The 17,239-nt window shown below is 53.4% G+C and overlaps 1 protein-coding gene and 1 long non-coding RNA gene across 20 annotated transcripts in view; both read right to left on the bottom strand.

Annotated features, from left to right (window-relative positions):
• Window positions 1-17,239, bottom strand: part of arhgap21a (Rho GTPase activating protein 21a) — a 52,738-nt gene that overhangs the window by 23,268 nt on the left and 12,231 nt on the right. For 5 of the 19 annotated variants that reach the window (XM_078096159.1, XM_078096155.1, XM_078096160.1 and 2 more), the window contains exons 1-3: window positions 9,755-10,274; window positions 7,251-7,466; window positions 502-523 (exon numbers count right to left, since the gene is read on the bottom strand). In XM_078096159.1, coding sequence (XP_077952285.1) covers window positions 502-523; window positions 7,251-7,466; window positions 9,755-10,075 — 559 coding nt within the window. In that variant the 5' untranslated portion in view covers window positions 10,076-10,274. Of the gene's footprint in view, window positions 1-501; window positions 524-6,935; window positions 7,102-7,250; window positions 7,467-9,754; window positions 10,344-17,239 lie in introns of those variants that run through there. The other 14 variants (XM_078096168.1, XM_078096169.1, XM_078096167.1 and 11 more) reach the window with 7 other exon arrangements.
• On the bottom strand, window positions 858-4,711 carry LOC144390094 (uncharacterized). The gene is made up of 2 exons (XR_013454163.1): window positions 4,612-4,711; window positions 858-1,039 (listed from the first exon to the last, which is right to left on the bottom strand). It is a non-coding gene; the product is annotated as an uncharacterized LOC144390094 (long non-coding RNA).

The raw sequence follows: 17,239 nt of genomic DNA, 5'->3' as shown, positions 1-17,239 counted from the left end.
TCCCCTTTATTACAAACAGAAAACGCCGCAGCTCCTGCCAGAAAGGTATCGGCTTGTTTTTCAAAAAGAAACCAAAGAGGCCAAACGGCGAGTTCACGTGAGAAAACGCCATCGGAGGTGAAGTGGACGTTTATTCCAACAAGAGCGCCGAGGATTATTTCTCTTAGACCTCTTTGTGTTGCTGTTCAGCCTCGCGCGCACGGAAACGCGAGGCTTCAGATGCATTCTGGGACACGGACGGAGAAGCAGCTGTCGTTTACACACCAGGGTCAAATGAGCATATTTATGAAGCTGTCAATCGGACTGTCAACGCTGATGTCACGTTCAGACCCGCCTCCCTGAGGAGTAGGAATAAATAACAGTGACGGGGTGCCGATCTTAATTTGATCTCTATTTGGGGGGGGGGGACGATTGGTTTGCGTGTCGTTCGTATTCCGACACCTGAGGTTCCAGATCACAGATGCATGCTGGGAATTCCCAAGAGAGGAAATGAACACTCACCTCGGCTGCCGTTGTCTTCATCCTGGAAGAGACAGAGAATAGATGAGGATGGTTTGTGACGAGATTCTCTTTTTTATCTTTAGCGTCAGTATATTCACATGCAGACGACGCAGCACAGTTGAAGATAATGATGAATATCAGTTCATAACATATTGCAAAAAATCCATTTCATTATTGATTGATCATTTGAGTTAATTAACATGCGCTATAAAATGCTCGGATTTGAGCATCTAAAATGTAACATTGTCCAGCTTTTCTATTCCATATTTCCAAACATTTGGGTTTTCAGACAAAGCAAGTTGAAGACATGACCTCTGTGTCACGTCTGGACCCTGGAAGGAGACTCGGACTCAGGATCAGAGCTTCCAATCTTTCTTTATTTTTAAAGGACAGATAGTAACTATGTTCCGGGACAAATCTAAGTGGGAATTCCGAAGACAGGCAGTAGGTCGGCAACGCGGGAGGCAACAGATGGTTCTGGTCCAGGGGAATAGGCAGGTTCGTGGTCAGAGGCAGGCGGAAGGTCGAGTCACAGGTTCTAAGGGGTTTAGGGGTAGATAATCAAAAGGCGGTTCAGCAGAGAAGTGTACATTCAATACCTCACAACCTGCCCGCTGCGTCGGGCTGCTTTTATAGGTATTTCTCTCTCGCAGGTGTTTAGAATTCCGGTGATTGACTCCGGAGGACGCGTTCTTTGGCTCCCCCTAGTGGCCTCCTGCCGTCACGCTGGGGTTGAGACCTCACAGAGCCCCCTCCTCCACGGCCGGCTCCTGACGGTCGAGCCACTGTAGACGGCGGGCGACCCCGCGGGCGAGGTGCAGGGCGATCCGGGCGCATCCGATGAAACTCCTCTATTAGTTCTTGGGAGAGGACATCCCGGGCCGGGATCCATGATCGTTTTTCAGGGCCGTATCCCTCCCAGTCCACCAGGTAATGGAGGCCGTCCCGCAGACGTTTGGAATCCAGCACCGCCGTGATAGCGTATGCCGGACCCCCATCTATCTCCAGTGGGGCAGGTGGCGTTGGTGTCGGTAGAGATGGATGGAGAGGGCTAGCATGGACAGGCTTCAGAAGAGACACGTGAAATGCTGACGAGATTCGATAATGTTTAGGTAGAAGCAGTCGGTAGGTTACCGGGTTTATGCGATGGGTGATTTTGAATGGTCCGATGTATCGTGGCCACAGCTTCCGGCAGGGCAGACGCAGCTTCAAGTTTCTCGTGGATAGCCACACCCTCTGACCCGTTTGGTAGCTGGGAGCGGGCCGGCGTCGTCGGTCTGCGAACTTCTTTTGCGTGCTGGCGGCTTGGCGGAGGTGACGATGGGCGGTCTCCCAGACTTCGCCACTGCGTTGGAACCAGTCCTCTACGGCCGGTACGGGACCGGGCCTAGTGTCCCAGGGAAACAATGGGGGCTGGTATCCCAGCACACACTGAAACGGGGTTAATCGTAATGACGAGTGGAATGTAGAGTTCTGTGCGTATTCTGCCCAGGCCACGTACCGGGACCAATCATGTGGATGTTGTAAGCAATAACCACGAAGGTACTTCCCCAGTTCCTGGTTGAGTCTTTCGGTTTGGCCGTTGGTCTCTGGATGGTATCCGGACGTCAGCTTCACCTTTATTCCCAGCCGGTTGCAGAACGCCCTCCAGACCTGAGACGTGAACTGAGGACCTCTGTCTGAGATGATTTCTTCTGGAAGGCCGAACGGGCGAAACACCTGGAGGAACAGACACTCTGCCATCTCTATGGCTGAAGGAAGGTTACACAGGGGTATAAAGCGACACATTTTAGAGAACCTGTCGACTAATACTAAAATAGTAGTAAACCCCTCTGACGCCGGTAGGTCGGTGAGGAAGTCCACTGCCACATGGGACCACGGTCTCTGGGGAGTGGGCAGCGGTACTAACTCCCCGGCGGGGAGTTGACGGGGGGTTTTAGTTTGTGCACAGACCGGACAGGATAGCACGTAGTCCCGCACGTCGGAGGCCAACGAATTCCACCAGTATTTCCGGGACAAGAGCTGAGTGGTTCGGGTAATGCCTGGATGTCCTGATCCCAACGAGGTGTGACTCCACTGGACGAGTTGAGGTCGCACTGATGCGGGGACATAGACCCGGTTGGCAGGGGTGTCAGGTGGTGCTGGGTCTGTGCGGAGCGCGTCCTGGATGACGGACTCGAGCTCCCAGTGGATGGGGCCGACGAAATATGAGTCCGGTAGGATGGGTTCGGGATCGCCCATAGACGCCGGAGACCCGTATAGTCGTGAGAGTGCGTCCGCCTTTGCGTTCTTCTCTCCGGGCTGGTACGACACGGTAAACTGGAAGCGCGTGAAGAACAAGGCCCACCGGGCCTGACGCGGGTTTAGCCGTCTTGCCCCTTTCAGATACTCCAGGTTGCGGTGATCAGTCAGGACCATGAAGGGGTGCCGAGCTCCCTCTAGCCAATGCCTCCATCCTTCCAGGGCGAGTTTGATGGCTAGCAGTTCCCGGTTGCCCACGTCGTAGTTTCTTTCCGCCGGGGACAGTTTCTTTGAAAAGAACGCACATGGGTGCACCTTGGGGGGACTCCCCGTGCGTTGGGATAGAACACCCCCGACCCCTTCTTCGGAGGCGTCCACCTCGACAATAAACTGGCGGTCGGGGTCCGGTTGGTTCAGCACGGGAGCTGAGGTGAACGCCAGCTTAAGGGTGTCGAACGCCTTCTGGGCTGCGTCAGACCATGGGAGTTTGCCTTTCTTCTGGCTCGTAAGGGCGGTAAGTGGAGCAGCCATTGCCCCGAAGTTCCGGATGAATCTCCGATAGTAATTGGAGAACCCCAGGAACCGCTGGAGCTCCTTTACGGTGTTTGGTGTAGGCCAGTTGTGCACCGCGTCTACCTTGCCTTGGTCCATGGCGACCCCTCCTGGCGAAAGCACGTATCCAAGGAAGGTGAGCGTTGAGACGTGGAACAGGCTTTTCTCCGCATTCACGTAGAGTTGGTTGGCCTGCAGACGCTGTAGCACTAAACGCACCTGCTGGACGTGCTCCTCCATACTGTGGGAGTAAATGAGCAGATCGTCAATGTACACAATAAGAAACCGATTTATCATGTCATGGAAGAGTTCGTTCATAAAGGCTTGGAATACTGCGGGGGCGTTTGTGAGCCCGTAAGGCATCACCAGGTACTCGTAATGCCCTCTTGCCGTCAGGAAAGCCGTTTTCCATTCATCGCCCTCCCGGATGCGCACCAAGTTGTAAGCGCTACGGAGATCAAGCTTAGTGTATATGCTTGCCCCTCCTACCTGTTCCAAGGCCGCGGGGATGAGGGGCAGAGGGAACCGGTTCTTCACTGTGATCGCATTCAATGCCCGGTAATCGATACACGGACGGAGCCCTCCATCTTTCTTTCCCACGAAGAAGAAACTTGAAGCGGCCGGGGACGTGGAGGGGCGGATGATGCCCTGCTGCAGGGATTCCTCGACGTACCGGTTCATGGCCTCCTCCTCTGGTAGGGACAGCGCGTATATCCGACCCCTCGGCAGCGGTCCCTCTGGCAGCAGCTCGATAGCACAATCGCATGGTCGATGGGGAGCCAGCTCTGCGGCTTTTTGTTTGCTGAATACCTCCTGGAGTGTCTCGTAGCAGGGGGGTACTGCCTGGGTCTTTGTAGCCGTGGCTGCCTCCACCGAGGTGGCTCGGCAGGTGACGTTCAGACATCTGGACATACATTCAGGAGACCAGGTCAGTAACTCACCTTGTCTCCACGAAATCACAGGGTCATGGAGCACAAGCCACGGGTGTCCTAGGATCAGAGGCTCCCGGGGAGAGGACACTATGAGGAACCTTATGTCCTCCTCGTGCAGCGCTCCGACCCGCAGAGTGATGTTAGCCGTCTGGTGCATAATCATTCCGGTGCCCAGGGGCTGCCCATCCAAGGCGTTGATTCGGAGTGGAGGACGCACCGGGATGAGGGGCACAGATAAACGGTGAGCCAAGTGTTGGTCCATAAAATTCCCTGCCGCCCCCGAGTCCACCAACCCACGTACCTCCTGCTTCATTTTCCCCAACGATAAAACAGTAGGTAGGGTTAGTTGTTGACGTGACATGTTTAACACTGGAGACAGTCCTACCTTGGCGGAGGTGTAGGTCCAGCCATCCTTCTGACGGGGGGGTCGGAGTCGGCAGTTCCGAAGGAGATGTCCCGCCTCGCCACAATACAAGCACAACTGCTCCCTGATCCTCCTTATTCTCTCCGCTGGAGACAGGGGCAGGCGACCTAACTGCATCGGCTCCGGTCCCTCGTCGGCCAGAGGAGGTGTTACCGGAAAGGTGGGCTCTGATGGAAAACCGGCTCGCGGGGGTCGTCGGGACTCGAGGAGGTGTCCCACGCTAATGGATACTCGGATGTAATCGCCAAGCTGGGTGACATCCCCTCGGCACGCCAGTTCGGCCTGGAGTTCAGGACGGAGACCGCGACGGTAGATGGTCAGGAGTGCGGTCTCGCTCCACCCGCTGCCAGCGGCGAGGGTCCGGAACCTCAGGGCGTAATCTGACACCGTTTGCGAGCCCTGCCGGATTTCGCACAGCAAATCTCCCGTTGTTTTCCCGGTAATGGGGTGGTCAAACACCTCTTTAAACTGTGCTTGAAAATGTTGCTCAGACAGAAGTTCTGGGGCTCCCGCTGACCAGAGGGCCGTTGCCCAATCGAGGGCTCTTCCTGTTAACAGGGAGATGACGAAATCGACTCTGTCCTTCTCCGTTTGGTAGTTTGCAGAGTGGTGGGCGATATACATCCCGCACTGCATGAGGAATCCCAGGCATTTGCCAGGAGAGCCATCATACTTTCCCGGCATAGCCATCGGGGCGGGTCCGGTGGATGCCGCAGGAATGGCGGGTTGAACCGCCGGTGTGGCGGACTGGCGTAGGAGCTGGCATAGCTCCTCAACTCGTTCCTCCTGCTGGGCGAGCCGAAGTTGGAGCTCCGATGGTTCCATTTGAATACGGGTGAGGTATTCTGTCACGTCTGGACCCTGGAAGGAGACTCGGACTCAGGATCAGAGCTTCCAATCTTTCTTTATTTTTAAAGGACAGATAGTAACTATGTTCCGGGACAAATCTAAGTGGGAATTCCGAAGACAGGCAGTAGGTCGGCAACGCGGGAGGCAACAGATGGTTCTGGTCCAGGGGAATAGGCAGGTTCGTGGTCAGAGGCAGGCGGAAGGTCGAGTCACAGGTTCTAAGGGGTTTAGGGGTAGATAATCAAAAGGCGGTTCAGCAGAGAAGTGTACATTCAATACCTCACAACCTGCCCGCTGCGTCGGGCTGCTTTTATAGGTATTTCTCTCTCGCAGGTGTTTAGAATTCCGGTGATTGACTCCGGAGGACGCGTTCTTTGGCTCCCCCTAGTGGCCTCCTGCCGTCACGCTGGGGTTGAGACCTCACACTCTGACTTTAACCACAAAAAGTTGCTCCTAACTCAGTTTTAACAAATAAGAAAAGGGGTCGTCGATACATAAATAACTGTTAGGCGATAATATATCAGTGTTTTGTAATCAAAATAATTCTTGGTTTCATCCCTTGCATAAATCTCAGCAATGTGCAAAGCATTAGATTATCCACAGAAAAGTGTTTATTATCCTTTGACACGATTAAAACTGTTGTGGTAAAAATCCACAGGAGTTTTTTTTTCTTCTTTTCCTCACATTAAAAAAAACCTAATTTCCCTCCGAGTGCCAGTTGGAATCTGCACGCTCAGTGACACATGTTCTCCACGTAGCCTTAAAGTCTCCCTGCTCTCCCAAAGCTTTGCTTAAGACGCTGTGACCCTCGTCCAGCTGTCCCCAATACCCTCCAACCGCGATTAATCAGCAGTCCGATCCAAGACCCTGAGAGTACTTACAATGCATCAGACCTGACGGAGTTTATTATACTATTATTATTATTATAATATTTCCCAGAGTCCCGTCTTATTATAAGAAGGTGACTCAACGCAGTCGGCTCAAAGTCAAAACAAAAAGTAGTTCAAGTTGTGTAGTTTTAATTGTTTTTACATGAATAAATGAGAATAAAGCCCACGTGTTACTCAGCAGACTAAAAGCCATATTCCGCTTTGTCAGAAGTGTTTTAAGTTAAGTTTCCTCCCTTCGTTTTCACAGCGCATGCGTCCCACGGTGGACTTATTGTCCCGAACGAGACGGGACGCCTCCGGGAGAGACTTTCTATCGCTTTGGTTACACAAACATCTTCAAATCCAAACTGTCGTGCCACAGATTCCCTTTCAACGTGCAGAACGGAAGCCAAAGGCTACAAACAGCAGAACCTCTGCGTCGGAAATCCTCTTCTGCGAACCGAAGAGCTCGTCAAAATAGACTTCAGAGGAACGTAAACCAGCGTTATCGTGAATTATCACGGGAGTCGGGAGGCAAAGCCGAGACGAAACACCGGCTCGTCGTACCGTTAAAGAAGCTCCGTGGTCGTCAAGCAAAGCCCTTCAGCCGGGGCCCATTAGAGGCGCGACTTCTGTCACATCAGGATTAAAACCAAAGGGCTGATTGGTGCAGATGTTTTCCACAACACGCCTGGCACATTTCCCAGGTGGGATCGCGCAAGTGAGGGAGGCTCTGGTAAAAAAAAAAGAGCCTCCTCGCATCACCAGCATGACATGCTCGCACAAAAATAATAAAAACCCTGTACTGGTCTACAGATTGAACATTGATTATATGCCCCGTTCGCTACACACTATGGATCCCATTTAGCCCGAGTTGCCTACGCTGTATCCAAATCCTCGGGGCGTCACCTTCAGGGAGTTGTGGACGGCGCTCTCCGGCGGGTAGACGATGAAGTGCCGCAGCGTGAAGCCGAAGCCCTGCGAGGTGCGCCGCAGGCGGAGCGTTTTGGGTCCCGGCCAGGAGAAGGGCTCCTCGTCGGGCCCGAGGGAGGCCACGGCCGACGCCTCGCTCTGATCGCGCCCATCCTTCTGCTTGGCCTGAGAGGAGGAGAAACCAAGGGGGGGGGGGCGTCAGGGTCAAACAATCAGCTGCAGGAAGCCAGTTAGCTTAGCTTAGCACGAGGATGGGAAAGAGATTCTTTGTTTGAGGCAGATTGTGTTACTTTCGGACATGCTAGGTATTTCTCCCCATTTCCTGTGTTTATGCTAAGCTACGCTAACAAGCTGCGGGCTTTAGCTTCATGTTTTGCATACAGATTTTAGAGAGAAACTGATCTTCTCAAATTTCAACTCTTAACCGTGCATTAAAATAAACCCGAAAGAAAGAAAGAAGAAGGATCTTGATGAAGATAAGACAACACTTTACAACAAAGAAAATCAAATGAGGTTGTGAAAATAATGACTTACAAAGAACAATCAATCAATCAATCAGGTCGAGGTGATTCTGCTCAACAAAAGGTGTCTTTTTGTCGACCGGGTTGACTTTGCTTTTATGAGTACGGTGTCGGAAAAGTCAACAAGAGGGTTTGTACCGTTAAAAAGTTGTTTCAGCAACATAAATCCACTGTGACGCACAATGTGACACATTCACCAGAAGCCGTTGATTAAGGCAGGAGGCCGAGCGCGCAGATAAAAAAAACAACTTCTCCCCAGATGAAAACCGTTAAGCCGTTTAGTTCCTACGTTGTGGTTCATGTCAGCGATCACAATATCTATCAAAATAATCAGGGTCGTCGTCTAAGCCGCGCTGTGGTGCCTCGAGCTCCACACGGCCGCGCATATGGCTTCACTTATTGCACATCGGGGCTTTCGCGGGGCTGTTTGGCGTGTTTGCACGATGACAGACCGATCTCCGACATTCCTACTGTGACTAACACGGGATGAAAACAAGCCGTAAGTGCTGGCAGCTCGCAGCTTGAGGAACATCACATTCATGCCTACACAACACAACACAACACAACAAACGCTGAAGCCAACAATTGACCCGGGACTCCGAATCGGCTTTTGTTCGATTCAGTATTCCCAAAGCCTCTGCAGGGACTTAACGAGCCAGATCTATAACTCCCACAGCCAGGAAGCAGGAACCCTTCAATGAGTGTCAATCAAAAGGCCGCAAAGAGCAGTGAGACCTCCGTCGCCTCATCCTGGTGATGACGGACGCTGCACCAACGGCCTCTCCTCCTCCCAAAACACACACCCCCCCCCCCCTCCGCTCCGCCCGCCTGGCGGCAGCAGATGTGGGGGCCTCCGGAGGGAGCGTGATGGGCGTCGACTGGTGAAATCAGCGCCGACGCCCAGCGGCGCGCAGCTGGACGCGAGAGGAGAGCGACGCCGCTTGTTTCGAATCGCATGCCGGAAATGTGACGTCACCGCCGAGCCATTTTGGCTCTAATGCCCCCTGGGAGAGGAACTCACACACACACACACACACACACACACACACACACGCCTTCTCCTCATTGGGTTAAAGCAGCAGCAGCAGCCATACTGTAGATGTGCAGCAATACTGTAGATGTGCTCCCGATAAGCTCACACACTACCTGTAAGTAGGACTGGATTCTGCATGCAGCCTGCGTGCAGAACAGCCAGCAGCACGTGCACGCCGAGGCCTTTGATCTGCGCGCCGCCATATGGTGCCGCAGCCCGCGGGCTGGTGCAAAATGCACTCCGGCGTCTCCATATCAGAGCAGCGCATTTGAATGGCATTGTGGACTCTGCACTTTCGCGGCTGAGCTTTGTTTTGTTTGTTTTTTAAAGCGCGCGAGTCACGCCCGGGACGTCTGACCTCATGGCTCTACCTCTCTCGCTCTCTTTCCAAAGTCCTCTCCCTGTCCGACCGCAGGCTTCAGCGTTAGTCACACTCGTTCGCTACGCAAGAGGAAAATATGTCTTCAGCTGCCTCCAACAGGAGGAGACCTCAGTCCTCACGGAGCCGTGGCAGAGGGAGGAATTCTAAAATAGGCACAGCTGGAAAATAAATGTCCTCTTCTATTGACAGCTTACGGCAAAGTGTCATCCTGAAAACGGGTCCAACAATAAATGCAACCTTAGAGCAGAGCCGCGCTCACACTAGAAGAGATATCGGCCGGTGAAACAGGACCTCACCTCTGGACAGCAGGATGACGCACACTGAATTCCTCTGACTGCACAAGCAGGGGAAGCCCCCCCGACCCCCCCGGCCCCCTCTCCTCCTGTCAAATGCTTCCTATGTAAACGTTTACATCGCTCCCAGACACCGATATCGCCTGAACGCATCCCCCCCCCCACCGAGTCAGAGACAACCGGAGCGCAGCCTCCCTACGTCGCAGGGATGCTCTCCGTCTTACCCGAGACCGGACACAGTTCCTCCGGGAGGCCTCCCTGAGGCGAGCCCAGGACACGCTGCGGCGCGGCCCGCCGAGCCCCAGCTCCACCTCGCCCCAGTAGGCTCTGGCCAGGAGCTGGAACCAGAGGCAGTACGGCTCCGACAGGCAGCCGTCCAACCCGGCCAGCCGGGCCCAGGGGCACCCTCCCGACGACGGGGAGGGCGAGAGGGAGCAGCACCCCTCGGCGGCGGCGGCGGCGGCGTCCACGTCCCGCGGGTCCGTGCGGCCCTTCAGGGGAGACGGCGTGCAGCCCGGCGGCCGCCCGTTCCTCTGAGCCAGCATGGCATAGCCGGGGGGGGTTGGAACGAAGAAGGCGAAAGCTATCCGTCCTTCGGCTACTCCGCGGTTCCGGGCGAGTCCACAGCGCGTCCCCGTCCTCCCGCCGCCCGTCTCCGGCTGTCCGTTCTGCTCTGGGTCCGGGGGGAAACGGGGCTGTTGTTCTGGGCGTCCCGCAGACACATGATGTTTCCACTGGGCCGGCAGGAGAGCAGAGCGCCTGAGTGCGCCGCAGAGAGCCGACGGACTGACGCACCCGCCCACTCGGCACACGAACCTCTCAGCCGACACACACACACACACACACACACACACCAGGCGGCCTGAAGAGAATTCTCTGCCTGTCCCGCCTCCTCCATCGCTCTGGACGCGCTGGAAACCGTTTTAGCTTTAATGTGCCAGCCAGCGTGTCAACGCTAATCAATAAATCATAAGAACAGATTTCAGGAAGGAGGAGAAGCGACGCACACACACACACACACGCAGTCTTAAAAAGGTATGTTATTATGAGGAATATTCCCAAAAGGCATTTTATGGCAGGAAACACGAGCGGGGCGGAGTCAGTCGGGAACAACTGGGCTTGTTTTCACAGCCTGCGGAGGTGATACAGATAAGGAAGCATGTGGGCTCTATAGCGAAAACTAAAAGGCACCAAATATCCACCGTCCGTCCCACCGCCTGCCTGCTGCTCATCTGGGGCCGACGCCCGGGGGGGCGGTCGAGCATGAACAGGCGTATTTGTTTGCTTGTTTGTTTGTTTAAGGGCCCCCGTGTGGACGGACGCGGTTCCATGAGGACAAGCAGTGCAACACGTGTAATCTACGCGCGGCGTGCAGCGCTCGCCCTGCTTAGGCCGCTGTTTCGTTTTATCGAGAAAGGGTTTAATTAAACGGACGTGCCAAATAAAAAGACAGATGTTGGAACAAAGGATTCCGGTCATTTTTGTGACAGGTGCAGCCCAACGACGGGGTTTGCTGTTATTCTGATACATCGCTTCACTCCCAATAATCGGATTTGATTTAAAGGATTCTTTATTATTTAGACAGAGATTCTTCTACAGAATTTATGGAAGGTTTTCAACTATAAATCGGCCGTGATGACACAGGCGTCTCCTCTCCTCTGTTGCCTGTTTTTTTTTTTTTTCAGCTTGATTGACATCTCCTTTGTTGCATCTGTCAGGGCGAGACAAGCGTCTCCGTTACCGTTGTTATTCTTTCCTGGTCCTGACCCCGAACGGTCCCGGTCTCGTCTCCACCTCGGTGGAATCTGGTCTTCATCATGACGTGGCTTGTGGGCTTAGGCGGCCTCGACTGCGCCGGCCGTCACAAAACCAGGATATTAAATGTTCAACCGCTCAAACTGTCTCACGATGGTCGGAAAGCAGCTCGACCGAGTCGGAGAAGCCCGTCCTCCTCGTCTCTGTGGACGATGTGCTCGGAATTAGAGCCCGTCGATCTGCCCTCCACAACGTGCGAGCGCCGCACTCGCCCCGCCCCCCGTAGGACCGCCCCCTCGCTCCGTCGAGGTCAGCCAAACTCGGCCCTCCCTTCGAACGCCGCCCCGACGGCTTTCAGTAAACCTCTCTGGTGGAGAGCGCGGCCAAAGCCTCCATTTAATATTTAATCACATTTTCATCTCAGGGCTCTGTTGCTAAACGTTGTCCCTGAAACGGCCTTTCTGTGCGTTTCAAATTACAGCACCTCGCCGTGTGTCCGTGGGGAGTCACATTTCGGGATAATTTGATAATGTAATGTGATAATCGGGGGTTCACCGGCTCGCTTTCCAACTACGGACAAAGCAGAAGAGAACGCGACATCATATCGGCCTGCTGTGACTGTGAGGAATATTTACGCGACCCGAGGCGATGAAAAAACAACACGGGGAACCCAGCGGAGGAATGCTCGGCCGTGAGCGTCCCGTCACGGTGGCACTGGGACGCCCCGGCTGAGACGCTCGAGTCGCGGGGGGGGACAAAACAGGGCTGGTTACGTGTTGCGACGCTTTGCTGCACATGGACAAGTGAATTTGTTGAAATGTCATTTTTTTTTTGCACGCAGCTGCTTCCGAGCTCCTCTGACACATTTCCGACTGTGACCCACATCACGTACGTCTCCGCGTTCCTGTAAATCTAAAACACGTGAGGAGAAAAAAAAACAGCGATCCCTCAGTGGAATTGAAGTTGGCAATGAAGTGGATTTCGGTGCCATGCAGACACGAAAACTAGGCAGCCCGCCCCGACAAATATTGTGCTGTCGTCGTGGCAACGGACCACGCCACAACAATTCCGGCCGCCGGGGGGGGCCCCCGGTGTCTCCTCCCCGGGTGCCGCTTGTTCCTCAGCGTGGCGGGACGACGACGCGGCTGAGGAGCTGGTTATTAAGGTCACGGGTGCTGAAAGTGGAAGAAGTGAGTGGTGCGTTAGTTTTACTCGTAAGGAGCGAGTTAAAGCGCAGGACTGGCACAGCTCGCGGGATAATTGTGGTTATCTGGTTCTTATAGCGGCAGCGTGGACGTAAAGCAGAGGAGTCGTGTTCCGCCGTGTCAGCGGACAGCTGCAAACAACCCCGAGACACTTGGATCCAGGTGTGAAGACCAATCAATAGTCTGTAAATGACACAAGTGAACTCTGCACCGGTCCCGCTCGGGTCTGCTGGACCCTGCGCACCGGTTCTTCTTCAGAACCGGCGCCCAGTGAATCGATTCCTTGGAATCGTTCGCATGTCTTCCTGACGACGCCGCTTAACGATGGCGCTCATTGTAAATGCGTCATGACGTCACACAACCACTGCGTTTGTTTTGATTCAGAACGCAGCAAACGTGCCGCCGAGACCGAAGCGCTCCAAAGTTTGGCTCTAAAAGACTTAAAATTCCGTCACTTGCAACAGTTGCAAAAGTTCAATTTCGTCAAGGGGAGGGACTACCTCCCCATTGTACATCAAATTTAGTCTGGCTGGCTCAGAGGCTGCAGCAAATATCTCTCGTGCAGGATATCAATACGGAATCGGACCGTTAAGCAATAGGAATCGGAATCGTAAAAATCTTATCAATTCCCGTCCCTAGTCGTACGTCTCCACTGAAAGCTGAGCAGAGAAAAAATTACATAACATTACATGTCATTTAGCAGACGCTTTTATCCAAAGCGACTAACATTACACTTCTAACCCACGGCTTTTCACATTTTGCCCGGGGAGCAATTAGGGGTGAGGTGTCTTGCTCAGGGACACTTCGACTTGAGACATGGGGCGGCCCGGGACTCAAACCACCAACCTTGCGGTTCTCAGCGCACCCGCTCTACCCGCCTGCGCCACCACGAGCCAAAAGGACCCCAAAAATGAATCGTCAAACTTAACAGCGTCGTCTTCCCTGAGAAGTGAAACTCGCTTCGGATGTTTACGTTTCTGGAGACCTCAACACCATAAAAACAGGTTGTTTCACGATGGCGAGTTTATTAGATGAGTATCTGCAGCTCTGATTTGAGTAACAAAGGGGGAGAAAAGGTGTGTGCGTGTGCGTGTGCGTGTGTGTGTGTGTGTGTGTGTGTGTGTGTGTGTGTGTGTGTGTGTGTGTGTGTGTGTGTGGTGCCCACGGTCTCTCTGCAGGATTAGGCTCGATTCAGGGTGGCTTTTCAGGACTCCTGGCGGGCGCGAGTCTAATCTGGACGTGCTGCATCTGGGCTCCGCGAGGTACGGCTTACTGCAACAAAAGGAGCGGCTAACCGGGGCGAGGGGACCAGAGTGCGGAGCCCCCACAATGCCCCTCTTCATGCGGCCCTCAGCGGGCACGGAGACCCCCGCGGTCGAGGCCGACACCGGAGCGGGTCGATCGGATAAGGGCCTCGATCTGAGAGTAGGAGGGAATAATGGAGCCAATAATGTTATTTGAATGCATTATGGGGTGCTAACACACGAGGGGAGGGGGGGTCCCTGGGCACATGTGATTTAGAGAATCTCTTCAATTGTTTTTTCATGCTTAAATTGATTGTCCTCACTAGCGGTGCATCAGTGTCGACTGTGCTTCTGCTGCAGAAAGAGATATATAATGAGTAGACTGAATGGCCCGACCGTGTCATTGCAAAGGAGGAACTATTGTTCTGCTTTATCTCCTACATGCTGTAGTTGTGACTCCAAATCAGACGTAAGTCGTGGCGCAACAACTCCAACAGCAACCCGCTAAACCCCCGACAGTCCGCCAAACGCATGAGAGCAGAAACCAAAGCAAATTGCCGGTTCGCCGTGAGGAACAGAAAGAAAAACCAACCAGGGGATTTCCTTCAGGACGGAGCGGCGGCTGCAGGGAGGAGAAACTCTCCCCAAAAACCAGCAGGGGAGACAAAGGGCCCGAGCCTGGTGGTGGGAGGGGGCAATTGTCTCCGGAGGTCCCTCGACACTTTCACACAAACGCTGATGCCAATCAGGCATTCAGGAGCCGCTCATTCACTCCTCAGCAGCTGCTCTCAGATGGCGGAAAAGAAAGGAGGAGCAAACATGTTTGTAATGACGGCCGATGACCCCCCCCCCCCCCCCCCCCACACACACACACACACACACACACACACACACACACATTCAAACACAAAATAAAAAGTGACGTGGGGGATTACCAGGCTGCCCCGGGATCGAACAGCCGTCTTTACGCATCAATGAGTCAAGTTCACCGGCGCTTTATGTGCAACGGAGGTAAAGCGGGATTCACCGACTCCATCAGGAACCAACGCCCACGTCTGGAAACACACACACACACACACACACACAACCATCAGACGCAGACAAACGCCCGATTCAAGGCCCCTAAAAGAGGGAAGCCGTCCGCCCTGAATGTAAACTCCCGTGTGAAAGGCTCCTTTGAGGAGGTGTGACGCCGCCTGCAGCCAACGCGTGGCTCATGAAGAGCCCGTGGAGCTGGAAGTTGATCTTGGAATTCCCTCGGCTGAGGTTTGAGGTTGGAGAAAGGGGGAGGAGGGGGGGGCAGCTCGCATGCGAGGGAGGGCGGCCGTCGCGAGGAAGCCGCATCCATTTAATGCAAGGGATTATGGGAAAGTTGTTAAATACCCGTGAAGCGATCGATTGTGATTTCTGCCACAAAAAAAACGAGCCGCCGCGGTGCAAAAAATAAGTGAGGCCGGCGTTGCCGTGGTTACGCCGCCTTAAAACTGGATTAACGCTGATGGGAGATTACTGGGATTTTGTGGGACTGTTTTACACGTGAGAATATTTAGTCTCGCACCAAAGCGTATTTAGAAAATAAACTATAAATAATGTGGCTAACATGGGGGCATCAATCTCAACTTTGGTAGTTTTTGGTGATTTTTCAATCCAGGAGATTAGCGAGCACGCTGAAGGCGCTGAAGGCATCTGCTTGCATACGAGTAGTTTGAAAAAGGTCATTTCCAGATGCGAGATCACGTCTGAATGGATCCACTCGCCAAACAGCACATTTCATGTCCTGCAGCCTCCTCGGGTCCACACGTAAAAACACTCACAGCTGACATTTAGAATTCAGAAGCGACCGGAGAGAAGCTCACCAAGCTCTAAAAATACACCTCGCAGCGTGATGGAATATGAAATATTCATCTTGATATGAGCCGCCATGTCGGGGAGCGTGTCAACACACACACACACACACACACACATCTTTTCAAGTGTTCTTTTTATGACATCTCCCCGTTTGATATCCTTAAAATATGAATTAATCTTTTCAATCTGTTCTTTTGACTGTTGGAGGAAAAGCGCCATTTTCATCCATCACAGTCGGTTTCCTGCTCTTTCTCTTCTCTTATGGACACCTCGAGGTGCTGGTTTTATGGACACGCTGCTTGTATGCTGCCCACCTAAAAAGGTCAAGGTTCACGCACGTACACTCATGCACACATATGAGTCATCGTTTATTGTCGACGCCTTCAGAGGACTGTAAGAGATTTAGAAGGAGGCAGATCTGGTAAAACAGAGAGGCGCTCTGTGGGACACACCCATTAGAGCAACACACACCCGCGCGCACGCACACACGCACAACCCCGAGCGGTAAAGAGCAGTAAATCACACCGCTGTTATGATCCACGTGAGAGGAGCCGTGTGAGTAGATGCCCGTGGAGTCGCACAGAGGAATCACCCTCCATCCTTCACCTTCCTGCCAATCGTCTCGCATCGCCGTTTGGCTTAAACAACCCGCCCCCGTCCAACAGAACCCAGTTATGTGATGAAGACGGATCACTGTTTGTGTCTTCTCAACCCGGGGGCGAAGGAGTCCAAGTTGACTAACCCTTCATAGGAAGCACTTGAAGATAAGAGTTGCTAAGTGTTCCTGACTGACAGCAAAGAAACAGCTTTGTTCCATCAGGAGGACGTCTGGTCCTGCTTTGCATTGACAGGGTAAATGGGACGATTCATTTTCATCTGCACAAATACCGTCACGCATACCGGGACCCTTTAAAATGACGTCCTGTGCTGCGAACAAAACGTCTTCTCTCGGCATCCTTAATCCTTTTTACCCGCTGCAGGCGCCAAAATCAAACATCTGAAATGATCCTCAGTTATTAATAGTTTTGTTGTCCCTCGCAGGAAAACTAAATCAAGCACGCGTTCTGAACACACACACAAAGCATCACAAACAAACACAGCCTGCCTCTGAGGACATAAAACACGGCGCCGCTGTGCAGTCCGTGTGTGCGTTACTGCAAGAGGCAAAGAGGCAGAGGGGCAAAGAGAAAAAGGGCTGCTGGAGCTGCTGACAGAGATTAAGAACCAGATGGCTCCAACGGCAAACACAATCATCGGCACCCGAAGCCTCTCTGCCAGTTTGGGATCGTGTTTGGCCCGAAACCAGATGAGCGCACAACAGGCCGCCTCCGTGTGGCCGCCTCATTGGCCCGAGAGGCACGCGTCCGATTGGTTGTCTTCCACGCAGTTTTTCCTCTGCATCCTTCTTATATAAATGAGAAGTCAGGGTGGCGGGAGGGGGGGCTGATTAAGGATCAGATCTGCTGGTAATCTGTCAGCGGAGCGGATGAGCGATTCTCCTACAACAACAAAAACACACACACACACACACACACGCGCGCGCGCTGAGCCTTCAGCGGCAACTTAGATGGAATTAGGTTTCCGGGTTAAGGCGAGAGGTGAAGGGTTGCGTGTGAGTGACACCGAATCTGACCGTCACCTGTCACAACGAGCAGCG

The sequence above is a fragment of the Gasterosteus aculeatus genome, chromosome 21, assembly GCF_964276395.1.
Source record: "Gasterosteus aculeatus chromosome 21, fGasAcu3.hap1.1, whole genome shotgun sequence".
NCBI lineage: Eukaryota > Metazoa > Chordata > Actinopteri > Perciformes > Gasterosteidae > Gasterosteus > Gasterosteus aculeatus.
The sequence above is the reverse complement of the archived record's forward strand: the minus strand, read 5'-3'. Positions and strand labels throughout refer to the sequence as shown.